Source organism: Oncorhynchus keta, chromosome 12, assembly GCF_023373465.1.
Source record: "Oncorhynchus keta strain PuntledgeMale-10-30-2019 chromosome 12, Oket_V2, whole genome shotgun sequence".
NCBI lineage: Eukaryota > Metazoa > Chordata > Actinopteri > Salmoniformes > Salmonidae > Oncorhynchus > Oncorhynchus keta.
The window spans coordinates 20,611,668-20,626,288 of record NC_068432.1 but is presented as its reverse complement, the minus strand read 5'-3'; the positions used below and the strand labels follow the sequence as shown (position 1 = coordinate 20,626,288).

Genomic DNA, 14,621 nt, shown 5'->3' with positions numbered 1-14,621 from the left:
ATAGACTGCATCCAATTTGCTGAGTAGAATGTTGGAGGCTATTTTATAAATGACATCGCCGAAGTCAAGGATCGGTAGGATAGTCAGTTTTACGTGGGTAAGTTTGGCAGCATGAGTGAAGGATGCTTTGTTGCAAAATAGGAAGCCGATTCTAGATTTAATTTTGGATTGGAGATGCTTAATGTGAGTCTGGAAGGAGAGTTTACAGTCTAACCAGACACATAGGTACAGTGCCTTGCGAAAGTATTCAGCCCCCTTGAACTTTGCGACCTTTTGCCACATTTCAGGCTTCAAACAAAGATATAAAACTGTATTTTTTTTGTGAAGAATCAACAACAAGTGGGACACAATCATGAAGTGGAACGACATTTATTTGATATTTCAAACTTTTTTAACAAATCAAAAACGGAAAAATTGGGCGTGCAAAATTATTCAGCCCCTTTACTTTCAGTGCAGCAAACTCTCCAGAAGTTCAGTGAGGATCTCTGAATGATCCAATGTTGACCTAAATGACTAATGATGATAAATACAATCCACCTGTGTGTAATCAAGTCTCCGTATAATTGCACCTGCACTGTGATAGTCTCAGAGGTCCGTTAAAAGCGCAGAGAGCATCATGAAGAACAAGGAACACACCAGGCAGGTCCGAGATACTGTTGTGAAGAAGTTTAAAGACAGATTTGGATACAAAAAGATTTTGCAAGCTTTAAACATCCCAAGGAGCACTGTGCAAGCGATAATATTGAAATGGAAGGAGTATCAGACCACTGCAAATCTACCAAGACCTGGCCGTCCCTCTAAACTTTCAGCTCATACAAGGAGAAGACTGATCAGAGATGCAGCCAAGAGGCCCATGATCACTCTGGATGAACTGCAGAGATCTACAGCTGCGGTGGGAGACTCTGTCCATAGGACAACAATCAGTCGTATATTGCACAAATCTGGCCTTTATGGAAGAGTGGCAAGAAGAAAGCCATTTCTTAAAGATATCCATAAAAAGTGTCATTTAAAGTTTGCCACAAGCCACCTGGGAGACACACCAAACATGTGGAAGAAGGTGCTCTGGTCAGATGAAACCAAAATGGAACTTTTTGGCAACAATGCAAAACGTAATGTTTGGCGTAAAAGCAACACAGCTCATCACCCTGAACACACCATCCCCACTGTCAAACATGGTGGTGGCAGCATCATGGTTTGGGGCTGCTTTGCTTCAGCAGGGACAGGGAAGATGGTTAAAATTGATGGGAAGATGGATGGAGCCGAATACAGGACCATTCTGGGTGGTGCAGAGCTGTTGAACGGGGTAGGGGTAGCCACGTGGAAATTATATTGGGCACAATATAATCTGAAACAACCAAAACAAATGGCAAATGCATCCAACAAATTTGTCGAGTGACAAGTTTGATGTTGCCATTGCGTCCTAAGAATATAGGACCAAATACTAAACTTTTGACTACTACACTACTACATTTGTCCAAATACTTATGACAACTTCAAATGGGTACTAGATACATATAGTGCTTTAATTTGTAAGCGGTAAACTGTTTTCATGGAAATACTCTCAAAACTAAAGGGGACATTCTGTACTGTTGCCTCATATGAAACATTTGATGTCAAATCCAAAATGCTGGAGTATAGAGCCAAATTAAAAGTTTACGTTTCACTGTCCAAATAAATACATATGGGAGTGTACAGTATATTAGACATTTATATCTAAAAGCATAATTGTGAAATAATGATTCAATTTTGGCATATTTATGACATTATGGTCTTACCCAAGTCCCCTTTAAGACTCCATAATGTTTAATCTCTAGGTGCTACACTGCAAACATTGCTCTCATATGAAGCTTTTTTTAAATTTAATTTTTATTTATTTCACCTTTATTTAACCAGGTAGGCTAGTTGAGAACAAGTTCTCATTTACAACTGCGACCTGGCCAAGATAAAGCAAAGCAGTTCGACACAAACAACAACACAGTTACACATGGAATAAACAAACACACAGTCAATAATACAATAGAAAATGTCTATATACAGTGTGTGCAAATGAGGTAGGATAAGGCAATAAATAGGCCATAGTGGCAAAATAATTACAATATAGCAATTAAACACGGGGGTGATAGATGTGCAGAAGATGAGTGTGCAAGTAGAGATACTGGGGTGCAAATATTACCTCTTGCTTTGTAATATTAGTAGTATTTTGTTTTCAATAAAACATTTCTTACATTCATTTATGAATATAGAGAAATATATAAACATGAATATGGAATATATATATTTTTAATTATTTGGCAAACTTTTCAATATATTGTTGAACATCATATTCTACAGGCATATCAAAATTCTAGAGTTATGGCCCATTTAAAACAGAGAAATTGGCATAGTAGGAAATAGACGGGTGGGTTGTTTAGCAACAAAACCGATGTGTACACGACCCTTGGGGCAAAACAGATGGGTTTGGCTTTAATAGAATCAAATAATTGTTGACAACATTTAAACTATATTTCCTCTCCAAATGTTAATTTAAATAATGAGCGCTTATCTCTCAAATCCATTGTTACAGATGTTGGATTAGCTAGCTAGCAAATTTGAGCCCTAATGTATTAGCATAGACATGATTCAAAACACCTCAAAATAAGACATGATATCAATAACAAAATTCAACGAGCTGAAACAAGCCATCTTTTGTCTTGTCTAGTCCGTCATGAACAAGCTCCTGTTTGACAACTGGATCCTAATCAGGTCTTTGGATCAGACCTTCATACACCGGGCTTCTGGACAATCATGTTTGGAGAGCATACTTTCTCTGACCTCCATGCCATATAGTACAGCCTCCAGAGCCCTGGAAATCTCATAGGCACCAGGGAGGTAGAGTTTGATGAAGCCCAGTTTAGGGCTAAGATTCAGGGCTACCTGATCTACTGGAGGGACGATAAGGGAGCCTCAGGGAGAGGATGTGGAGGAGGCCTGGAAGTGCAAGAAGTGTCCCTATGAGGATAGTGGTGACTGGAGTAGAGATATAGGCCACAAGGGCTGGTGATGGTTAATAAGTGAGCCAAGTTGGAGGGTCCCAAGTCAGATGATCCCAAGTCAGATGGTCGAATTTGGATGCGTCCAAAGTCGATTGGCCCCAAGTTGGATGGGTCCACTTTGGAGTCCCAAATCGGAGGATAGTGTGAAGTTTGTGTGGTTGAAGAATGTTATTTCATTGCCCTAAGGTGCAAGCTTAATTAGCAATATTAACATTTGGTTTATTTAGAGATAAGTGGGATACTTCAGCAGTTGCAATAACCACTTATAGGCGTATATTCCTTTTTGTAACTATCGAAATATCAAATCAAATGTTATTTGTCACATTCCGAATACAACAGGTGTAGGTAGACCTTACAGTGAGCTGTAGAACCTTTTGAGGATTTGAGGACCCATGCCAAATCTTTTCAGTCTCCTGAGGGGGAATATGTTTTGTTGTGTAAACGTTTATATCTTACCATGAAATACAATATAAGAAATTAATTCAAGGATGAGTCTGACATTTTATATTGTCTTAGATGTTTCGAAGGAATCACAGAGGCGTCAGCTAAACTGCAGTGATTTGCTCCACCAGGTGGCGCTAGTGTGTAAAACATAGATATGTTTTTTAAAGTGATAATAATTTTGATAATATATGAACTGTTCCCAAAACAGTAATTTTGAATGCCAGTTTTTATTCTTCATAATCTGTAAGGGAGGCCCATTTTAAATGTGTCTGCTATATTGTAGTCTGTACCATGCAATTTGTTTCTCTTTTAATCCTGAAAGCGAGTATCGTGATATTCATCTCTGCGAAAAGAATTACGATTTTTGTTGTTTTTGAAGTGATATTTCTAATACATTGATGTCAAGAAAATTCATGTCATTTTGTGCCTCGAGATTATCGCGCGCTCTCGATTGATCTACACCCCTTGCGCGCGCCCGCTGCTCTCTTCACGGAAAATAAAATAAAACCCTGACTCGAGAGTACGGATATAAGGAGCATCAACCTAGTTGTAGAAACAAGTGGAAAAGTTGTTAATTCACGATGAAGGACCGTACACACGAGCTAAGGGTGGTAAGTGATTATATTTGTAATTCTACCCTACTATATTCGAGACCCCAGAAGCAAACGGTGGTTATTCGGAGGGGTTGGGCGGAAGGTGCGCCTCACTTATTTCGTGGGAGTTGGAAAGCAGCTGTTTTAGAGTAGAACATATTTTTTTAAAGTATTTATTGTCAGTTAATAACAATGGTGGACATTTCTGGGGATCCGTTTTTGCTAAGTAGCCTATCAAGGTAAAACTTGTTCCACACGTCCATATGGAAACGCAACGTGTGAGAGGACGGTGAAAACATTGGCACCCGTCAGGTGTCGTAGAATGTTGACCATTAATAGGATAGTTGTTGTACATTATCTTTATATGGGAATTGTTCATAAAAGCGCGAGTAAAACTTTTTTTCCCCAATGTGATTTCACTTGTAGTCTAGCCAGTGTGCCAAAGTATTAATGAATTAGCTTATAGCTTCAGCCCTATAGAAAACGGTGTATTAACTATTGTTTTATTAACTTGCCTTCTCCGAATGTGTAGTGCTTTACTTTCCCCATTAATTCCACAGGCTAGTTGTATTTTATCGGATAGGCTATATCCAAGTGTTTATTAACGATATTGAGTCAATTAACATCTCAGTGAAACCTTACTAACATTTTAAATCACGTTCATCTTAAGATAGAATTCAGACTCCTTGACTTTTTCAACATTTTGTTACGTTACAGCCTTATTCTAAAATGTTTACATACAAAAAAATCGTCAGCAATCTACACACAATATCCCATATTCATAAAGCGAAAGATTTTTCGAAATCTTAGCAAATTTATTAAAAATAAAAACAGAAATACCATATTTACATACCTATTCAGACCCTTTGCTATGAGACTCGAAATTGAGCTTGGGTGCATTCTGTTTCCGTTGAACATCATTGAGATGTTTCTACAATTTGATTGGATTCCACCTGGGTAAATACAATTGATTGGACATGATTTGGAAAGGTACACAACTGTCTATAAAAGGTACCACAATTGACAATGCATGTAACAGCTAAACCAAGCCATGAGGTATAAGGAATTGTCCATAGAGCTCCAAGACAGGATTGTGTCAAGGCACAGATCTGGGGAAGGGTACCAATACATGTATGCAGCATTGATTGTCCCCAAGAACACAGTGCCCTCCATCATTCTTAAATGACAGAGCTCCAGAGTTCATCTGTGTGGATGGGAGAACCTTCCAGAAGGACAACCATATCTGCAGCACTCCACCAATCAGGCCTTTATGGTAGAGTGGCCAGATGGAAGCCACTCCTCAGTAAAAGGCACATGACAGCCTGCTTGGAGTTTGCCAAAAGGCACCTAAAGGACTCTGACCATGAGAAACAAGATTCTCCTTTCTGATGAAACCAAGATTGAACTCTTTGGCCTGAATGCCAAGGGTCATGCCTGGAGGAAACCTGGCACAATCCCTAAGGTGAAGCATGATGTTGGCAGCATCATGCTGTGGGGATGTTTTTCAGCAGCAGGGACTGGGAAACTAGTCAGGATCGCTGCAAAGATGAATGGAGCAAAGTACAGAAAGATCCTTGATGAAAACCTGCTCCAGAGTGCTCAAGACCTCAGACTTCGGGGGGCGAAGATTCAGCTTCCACCACGACAACAACCCTAAGCACACAGCCAATACAATGCAGGAGTGGCTTTGGGACAAGTCTCTGAATGTCCTTGAGTGGCCCAGCCAGAGGCCGGACATGAACCCGATCCAACATCTTTGAAAATACTTAAAAATGGCTGTGCAGCAACGTTCCCCATCCAACCTGACAGCGCTTGAGAGAATCTGCAGAGAAGAATGGGAGAAACTCCCCAAGCTTGTAGCGTCATACCCAAGAAGACTCGAGGCTGTAGTCGCTGCCAAAGGTGCTTCAACAAAGTACTGAGTAAAGTCTGAATACTTATGTAAATCTTATTTAAATTTTCGTAAATAAATGAAAAAAAAGACCTGTTATTGCTTTGTGATTATGGTCTATTGTGTGTAGATTGAGGGGATTTAGTCCATTTTTAGAACAAGGCTGTCACGTAACAATGTAGAAAATGTCAAGGGGTCTGACTACTTTCCGAAGGGACTATCTCTTTAGCGCTTCCTTTCTATCTCACACACACAGTGGGGGAAAAGGGGGTATTCCTCAGTTCTCAGAGGAGCTGCGTTAGCATCTGTGGATGACAGTCGACACCTGGTTTCTCCCCGAGAGGTACCACACTGACCAATCGCAGTCAGTCTCACATGAGTGATATCCCAAATGTAATCTAGGAATGGTTTCACAGAGAGTCAAGATTTTTCTTTTTTATAGAGGGGGACACTTTCTTACACTACATGGCCAAAAGATACCCCTTCAAATTAGTGGATTCAGCTATTTCAGCCACACCCGTTGCTGACGTGTATAAAATCTAGCACACAGCCATGCGATCTCCATTGAAAAACATTGGCAGAAGAATGGCCTGTACTGAAGAGCTCAGTGACTTTCAACGTGGCACTGTCATAGGATGGCACTTTTACAACAAGGCAGTTTGTCAAATTTCTCTCCTGCTAGAGCTGCTCCTGTCATCTGTAAGTGCTGTTATTGTGAAGTGGAAACATCTAGGAGCAACAATGGCTCAGTCACGAAGTGGTAGGCCACACAAGCTCACAGAACGGGACCGCCGAGTTTTGAAGCGCGTAGTGTGTAAAAATCATCTGTCCTCGGTTGCAACACTCACTACTGAGTTCCAAACTACCTCTGGATGCATGGGTTTCCATGGCCGAGCAGCTGCACACAAGCCTAAGATCACCATGCTCAATGCCAAGCGTCGGCTGGAGTGGTGTAAAGCTTGCTGCCATTGGAGCAGTGAACTTTGGAGCAGTGGAAATTAGTTCTCTGGAGTGATTAATTGCGCTTCACCATCTGGCAGTCCGATGGACAAATCTGGGTTTGGACTATACCTGCCCGAATGCATATTGCCAACTGTAAAGTTTGGTCGAAAGACGAATAATGGTCTGGAGCTGTTTTTCATGGTTTGGCTAGGCCCCTTACAGAATACAATGACATTCTAGACGATTCTGTTCCAAATTTGTGACAAACGGTTGGGGAAGGCCCTTTCCTGTTGCAGCATGACAATGCCCCGTGTACAAAGCAAGGTCCATACAGAAATGGTTTGTCGAGATTGGTGTGGAAGATCTTGACTGGCCTGCACAGAGGCCTGACCTGAACTCAATCAAACACCTTTGGGATGAATTGGAAGGCCGACTGCGAGCCAGGCCTAATCGCCCAACATCAGTGCACAACCTCACTAATGCTCTTGTGGCTGAATAGAAGCAAGTCCCCCCAGCAATGTTTTAAAATCTAGTGGAAAGCCTTCCCAGAAGTGTGGAGGCTGTTATAGCAGCAAAGGGGGGACCAACTCTATATTAAGGCCCATAATTTTAGAATGAGATTTTCGACGAGCAGTTGTCCACATACTTTGGTCATGCAGTGTATGACTGCCCAGTCATTGTTAAATCTCTACATTAAGTTCAAATCCATTTCAAGCTCCACAGCTTGCTGCTATTAAAAAAGCCATTTCACACTGGAACGTCATGCTGTGGTGGCTGTTAAACACCACAAGACGTAGCATGACTGGAGGGTGATATTTCCTCTCATATTCAGTGCAATAATGAGTTGCAGTCACTGTCCAATGTTCTGTGGTGCTGAATTTCAACAGTTTGGGATTCTGTCACTGTCCATGGTGCTGGCATATCAGCTATTAGATTGATTTGTTTACATCAGGCATTTTACATGTGACAAAGTCACCACAATACATTTTTCAGACATCAAAAGTGGTCTAATGGTGAGATCCACTTCCTAAGCCACCTGTTGAGTAGATCCAGCTACACCTCAATCCCTAATTAGTTTCATCTTCCCAAATGATGCAGTGTCTAACTTCATCTCTGCTCAATGTTGCTTCTGAGTTGTTCAGTGTAGGAAGACATGCTGTGGCTATGTGTGTGTGGATTCTGGAGATGACTGCTACGAATTGAATTAGCTGTTTTTGAGACTATAGGAAGCCAATGGAATTGGTCATAGATGGTTTTCTGTATTCAGATCCTGTAGCCTGCCAATGGGTTTATGCATTATTATCACCTTTGCCATGCCCTGCATGCATCTGACTGGATGTGGGGGTCTGAGAGAGAACCTGGTGCTGGTGTGGAATCATCACACAGCCATTTGATTCAAGAAGTGTACGGCATGGGTGGGTATGTTGTCCAATCGGGCTAGGAATTTCCAGGGACCTCACGATACTTTGATGGCGATACGAGATACACTACCATTCAAAAGTTTGGGGTCACTTAGAAATGTTTTTGTTTTTGAAAGAAAATAATATTTTTGGTCCTTTTTTAAAATAACATCAAATTGATCAGAAATACAGTGTAGACATTGTTAATGTTGTAAATTACTATTGTAGCTGGAAACGGCAGATCACTTTTTTAATGGAATATCTACATGGGCATACAGAGGCCAATTATCAAGTACATTAGTGTCTAGTTTGAGAAACAGATGCCTCACGAGTCCTCAACTGGCAGCTTCATTAAATAGTACCCGCAAAACACCAGTGTCAACGTCACCTGTGAAGAGGCGACTCTGGGATGCTGGCCTTCTAGGTAGAGTTGCTCTGTCCAGTGTTCTTTTGCCCATCTTTTATTTTTATTGGTCAGTTTGAGATATGGCTTTTTATTTGCAACTCTGCCTAGAAAGCCAGCATCCCGGAGTCGCCTCTTCACTGTTGACGTTGAGACTGGTGTTTTGCGGGTACTATTTAATGAAGCTGCCAGTTGAGGACTTGTGAGGCGTCTGTTTCTTAAACTAGACACTCTAATGTACTTGTCCTCTTGCTCAGTTGTGCACCGGGGCCTCCCACTCCTCTTTCTATTCTGGTTAGGGCCAGTTTGCGCTGTTCTGTGAAGGGGGTAGTACACGGCGTTGAACGAGAACTTCAGTTTCTTGGCAATTTCTCACACGGAATAGCCTTCATTTCTCAGAACAAGAATAGACTGATGAGTTTCAGAAGAAAGTTATTTCTTTCTGGCCATTCTGAGCCTGTAATCTAACCCACAAATGCTGACGCTCCAGATACTCAACTAGTCTTAAGAAGGCCAGTTTTATTTAATCGGCACAACCGTTTTCAGCTGTGCACAGTTAACATAATTGCAAAAGGTTTTTCTAATGATTAGAATGATAAACATGAATTAGCTAACACAACGTGCCATTGGAACACAGGAGTGATGGTTGCTGATAATGGGCCTATGTAGATATTCCATAAAAAATCTGCCGTTTCCAGCTACAATAGTAATTTACAACATTAACAATATCTACACTGTATTTCTGATCAATTTGTTGTTATTTTAATGGAAAAAAATGTGCTTTTCTTTCAAAAACAAGGACATTTCTAAGTGACCCCAAACTTTTGAACGGTAGTGTATATTGCGGTGCTCACAATTCTATATGTATTGCAACTCGATGCTGTAATTTTATTGCGATTCGATGTTCCAACCATGTTACTCACAATATGTCTGCTGTAGATGGACCAGAGCCATGAGAAAACAAGTTTTGATCAGTCATGGATATGAAATGCTGAAAACAAATTGGCTCTCTATTGAAATAGGAGATGGGGCTCCCGAGTGTTGTATCGGTCTAAGGCACTGCATCTCAGTGCTAGAGGTGTCACTACAGACCCTGGTTCGATTCCAGGCTGTATCACAACTGGCCGTGATTGGGAGTCTCATAGTGCGGCGCACAATTGGTCCAGCATCGCCTGGGTTAGGGTTTTGCCGGAGTAGGCCGTCACTGTAAACTAAATTGCCTGGTTAAAGAAAATAAAACAAGCAATGAAGGAAAAATACTGATGTTTTGGTGCAGGTACAGCCAACTAGCGTAAAAAGACATCGCAATGTTGTCAAAACAATACGATGTATTGTCAAAATGAATATTCTGATATGTATTCGATTGTATTTTTTAAATTTTATTTCCCGGTCACTATTGTCCGATGGTTAGTGTTATACCAATGCTGTTCTTAGTTGTTTGAGATCTTGGTGTATTCTCAGAGATGCATCATGTCTGTTAGTGTATGCCAGTGTTGAATTGTGTATTCACTGGTGCCCATTATGAAAACCTCTAGATACTGTACTTCTCAAGGGCCTCTCGTAGATTGTAGAACAGCATAAAGCAATGGGATTGTCCAAACTGCCCATGGCCAGTTCTTGGTTAGTATATAATGTTTACATGTAGGTGGTCCCTGTAGCTCAGTTGGTAGAGCATGGCGCTTGTAACGCCAGGGTAGTGGGTTCGATCCCCGGGACCACCCATACGTAGAATGTATGCACACATGACTGTAAGTCGCTTTGGATAAAAGCGTCTGATAAATGGCATATATTACTATTATTACTATTGTCTGCATAATATCTTTAATATCTTTAATATCTCAGCTATGACACTTCTTTAATGTTATTGATGGTTCCTTTTGACCACTTGAAATATTATGTAACACTTGCCAGTGACAGCATTGACTGCTTTCTCTGAGTGTGCAGATGGAGCTGGAGTTAGAGTGAGTCGGCAGAACAACGGTCGTGACAAGGCATGTCCTCCCTAACCATAGAGCGGGGAGGGGGGGGGGGTGGAGTGGTCACCCCTCTTTCTATCGCCCTCCCTTTCTCTTTCGTGTGTGTGGGTGAGAGGACGGTGTTTGCATGTGTGGGGGTTTTTTGTGTCGTGGATCATGTAGGCTAATGGAGATAATGTGGTGTCACTGTGGGCTGATGGCTGTAATGACTATGGTGTTGCAGCATAGAGCCAGGAACCCTTGTCTCCCTTCCTGTGCCCTCCCACAGCCTATGTGTAGGAGCAGGATGAGTGTGTGACGGTTAAAACGTTCCCCCACTACTTCCATGGGGACTATTAGGTTCATCATCAACCTCCACCCCTCTTGATGTCAACCATCAAATGTCCTTTTTTTACATTTATTGTGAGACAAAGAATCAAATCTGTGCTTTACAAGTACTCATACCTTGATTACATTTTGAAGATTTTATTATAATGAGTAAAGTCTAAATCCAATATGCTTCTAGATAAGCAGGGTTTATAATGGCATCAATAGCCTGTTTCTGCTAATTGCATTTTGCTCCCAAGTATATTTTCATCCTATTAGCTGGATATCTTTGGAATGATATAATTTGATCTGTCTTCATCTGGTTTCCTGCTTGTTCACTAGCCTTGATGTCTTGGTGTTATTACAGGCGTCTCGAATTCTGGCATGCCAGGCTAGCTTTAAGGCGATATTCATGGAGGCTAATTTCCTTCTGTGGCTGGCTAATGGTTCTCAATAGAGGCCAAAGGTCAGTGGGAATTGGGTGATCAGTGAAAGAAAATGGGTATGGGTAGAAAAATGTATTGCCTGATTCAAGCTGTTGAGGTAGCAACGGCTCTAGTGTTAAATTAGCATTTCCCACCCATGTATACCAACATTGTCATTGAGCCTTCTTCAATCACAAGGGCCTGACTATGTATGCGACATGTCATACAGTGCATTCGGAAAGTATTCAGACCCCTTGAGTTTTTCCACATTTTGTTACATTACTGCCTTATTCTAAAATGAATCCCCCCCCCCCCTTATCAATCTACACACAATACCCCATATTGAAAAAGCAAAAACTGTTTTTTAGAAATTGTTGCAAATGTATTAAAAAAAATATATATATATATATATAATATATATATATATATCACATTTGCATATCTATTCAGACCCTTTTCTCAGTACTTTTTTGAAGCACCTTTGACAGCGATTACAGCCTCGAGTCTTCTTGGGTATAACACTACAAGTTTCGCACACCTGTATTGGGGGAGTTTCTCCCATTATTCTCTGCAGATCCTCTCAAGCTCTGTCAGGTTGAATGGGGAGCGTCGAGGCACAGCTATTTTCAGGTCTCTCCAGAGATGTTCGATTGGGTTCAAGGCTCTGGCTGGGCCACTCAAGGACATTCAGACACTTGTCCCCAAAGCCACACCTGCGTTGTCTTGGCTGTGTGCTTAGGGTCGTTGTCCTGTAGGAACGTGAATCTTCGCCCCCCAGTCTGAGGTCCTGAGCGCTCTGGAGCAGGTTTTCATCAAGGATCTCTCTGTACTTTGCTTCGTTCACCTTTCTCTCAATCCTGACTAGTGAGCTCTGTCAGAGTGACCATCGAGTTTTTGGTCACCTCCCTGACAAAGGCCTTTCTCCCCTGATTGCTCAGTTTGGCCGGGTGGCCAGCTCTAGGAAGGGTCTTGTTGGTTCCAAACTTCATCCATTTAAGAAGTATGGAGGCCACTGTTCTTGGGAGAATTTTTTTTTGGTACCCTTTCCCCCTTCTGCGCCTCGACACAATCCTGTCTCAGAGCTCTACGTACAATTCCTTTGACCTCATGGCTTGGTTTTTGCTCTGACATGCACTACCAACTGTGGTACATTTTATATAGACAGTTGTGTGCCTTTCCAAATAAAGTCCAATCAATTGAATTTACCACAGGTGGACTCAAATCAAGTTGTTAACATCTCAATGATGATCAATGGAAACAGGATGCACCTGAACTCAATTTTGAGTCTCATAGCAAAGGGTCTGAATACCTAAATAAGGTATTTCTGTTTTTTTATTTGAAATAACCTGTTTTGCCTTAGTCGTGGTTGTCCCACCTAGCTATCTTAAAGATGCAATATGCAGAAATTGGTCATCTGAAAAATTATAGTAGTTAGCCTAATTTCATTTTGTGACCAAACAAGCAAGTATAGTGTAGAGAATCATTGTAGCATCTAATCTGCTCTGAAATACATTTTCTATAACCCAAAATATTTTCAGTTGTTTTGAAGCGTGTGTACAAAACTGAAAGTAAAAGATGAAAAATGAATTTAAGCACGGGTAGCATAGAAATGGCGCACATAGAACAGATCTACCACTTCTTAGACTTGCTTTCAATTAGAATGACCGATCAATAACTTGCATATCTATGTGAATTGTGTCAGGTCGCCCAAAAAGTTACATATTGCATCTTTAAGATGAATGCACTAACTGTAAGTTGCTCTAGATAAGATTAATTAAATGCATGAGATGAGACAGCATACAGGGGAGGTGAACCCTGACCCTGTGTCCACGTCCTGAACCTCCCCAAGGACCCCCTCTGGTAGAGGAATTAAACATTCATGCTTTTAAGGACTCATTGCATCCACCCCCAGCTGCCAAGGTCTATGTGATGAGGATAGCACTTCCTTCACGAATCCCCCAGAGAGAGCTATCCTTCCCTGATTTCGCCTTCTTTTTGGGGATCAATCGGATCCTTTGTCATCACAGGTGTCTTTTTCTCTGGCTGCGAATAATTATTTTACTTTATTGTTGACGTTAGATAAACTAGTAGAGTTGCACTAGGCATGACAAATGTGGAAGTTGCCAGTTAATTTTTTAAATCTGGTTTTCAGGCTCTAGGCAGATGGTCTTTGATGCTTTTTAGATGCATTTTCTACATCCACATTTTGAAAATGTATTCATTTCTGTTAATATTGCCTTGTCTATGCACCTTTAGGGGAAGGAGACTGAGGAAGAAGATGATGTGGCAGTCAACATGGAAAAAGATCGATTTATGGATGAGTTCTTTGTACAGGTAAGCCCCAGGTGTGTGTGTGTGAACGGTGAGTGCTCTGCTTATCTACACCACTGAGATGTACACAGGCACTGCACAGGACAACTAAATCAGAAATTCTGAGGTCCATTCAATTATACAAAACATTGTTCATCAAGTGCCTTTTATATTTCTGCTGAATACTTGTAATTTAGCTAAGAGCTCCAATTAGCATCATCTAAAGTTGCAAAGAAGAACCCTGTATTCAAGGTTAAATAACAATTTGTTTAAACAACGTTTGGCTTGCTTTCTTCTCCCACCATTTGCATCTTACTCTTTTACACTGGTTTAATCTTAACGTACACAGCAGCCGATTGTGGGCCATATCGTTTTTTTTGGTGCAACATATATGTCTCAGTGCTGGCACAGGAACTTATGTCATATGGTCCAGATTTGGTACAAATGTGGGATATGAGCACTAGGGGAGAGTTGGCACTTTGACTATGGGCAGGTCTAGCATTTTTACACTGAACATCTGGTTAGGTATGGCAACCAGACCTGGCCTACTTGTGGACCCTAATTTCAAGTGGTAACTGGGCCAAATGTTCAGTGGTTCTTGTAGATTTGGGGCAGAAAACAAAACCCACCAGCAGCATTTGCACAAATATAGGCTAACTCCTTTTGCATTAGCATTGGTGTCCGTGGACAGGAAAAGGCCATGGAAGGTTCTGCCTAGGGCAGCACAATTAATCAAATTCGCATCGAAATCACAATATTTACATGTTCAATATCCATATCGCACGAGATCCATATCGCGTGCAATATTTTGAAATGCATCTCAGCCGCATGTAACGTCCGTTTCTATAGTTTACTCCGTTTTCTTTCTCTTGCGGCTGCTTCCCACACACACCAAGCCC

The 14,621-nt window shown here is 41.2% G+C and overlaps 1 protein-coding gene and 1 long non-coding RNA gene across 3 annotated transcripts in view; one reads left to right on the top strand and one right to left on the bottom strand.

The window, feature by feature from the left end:
* The window catches only part of LOC127906297 (uncharacterized), a 287,067-nt gene that overhangs the window by 179,700 nt on the left and 92,746 nt on the right, over window positions 1-14,621 (bottom strand). The gene's annotated exons all lie outside the window — the stretch shown is intronic.
* LOC118391108 (syntaxin-1A) overlaps window positions 3,924-14,621 on the top strand; it is a 34,277-nt gene continuing 23,579 nt past the window's right edge. For both annotated transcript variants that reach the window (XM_035782135.2, XM_035782136.2), the window contains exons 1-2: window positions 3,924-4,087; window positions 13,669-13,746. In XM_035782135.2, coding sequence (XP_035638028.1) covers window positions 4,058-4,087; window positions 13,669-13,746 — 108 coding nt within the window. In that variant the 5' untranslated portion in view covers window positions 3,924-4,057. The remainder of the gene's footprint in view (window positions 4,088-13,668; window positions 13,747-14,621) is intronic.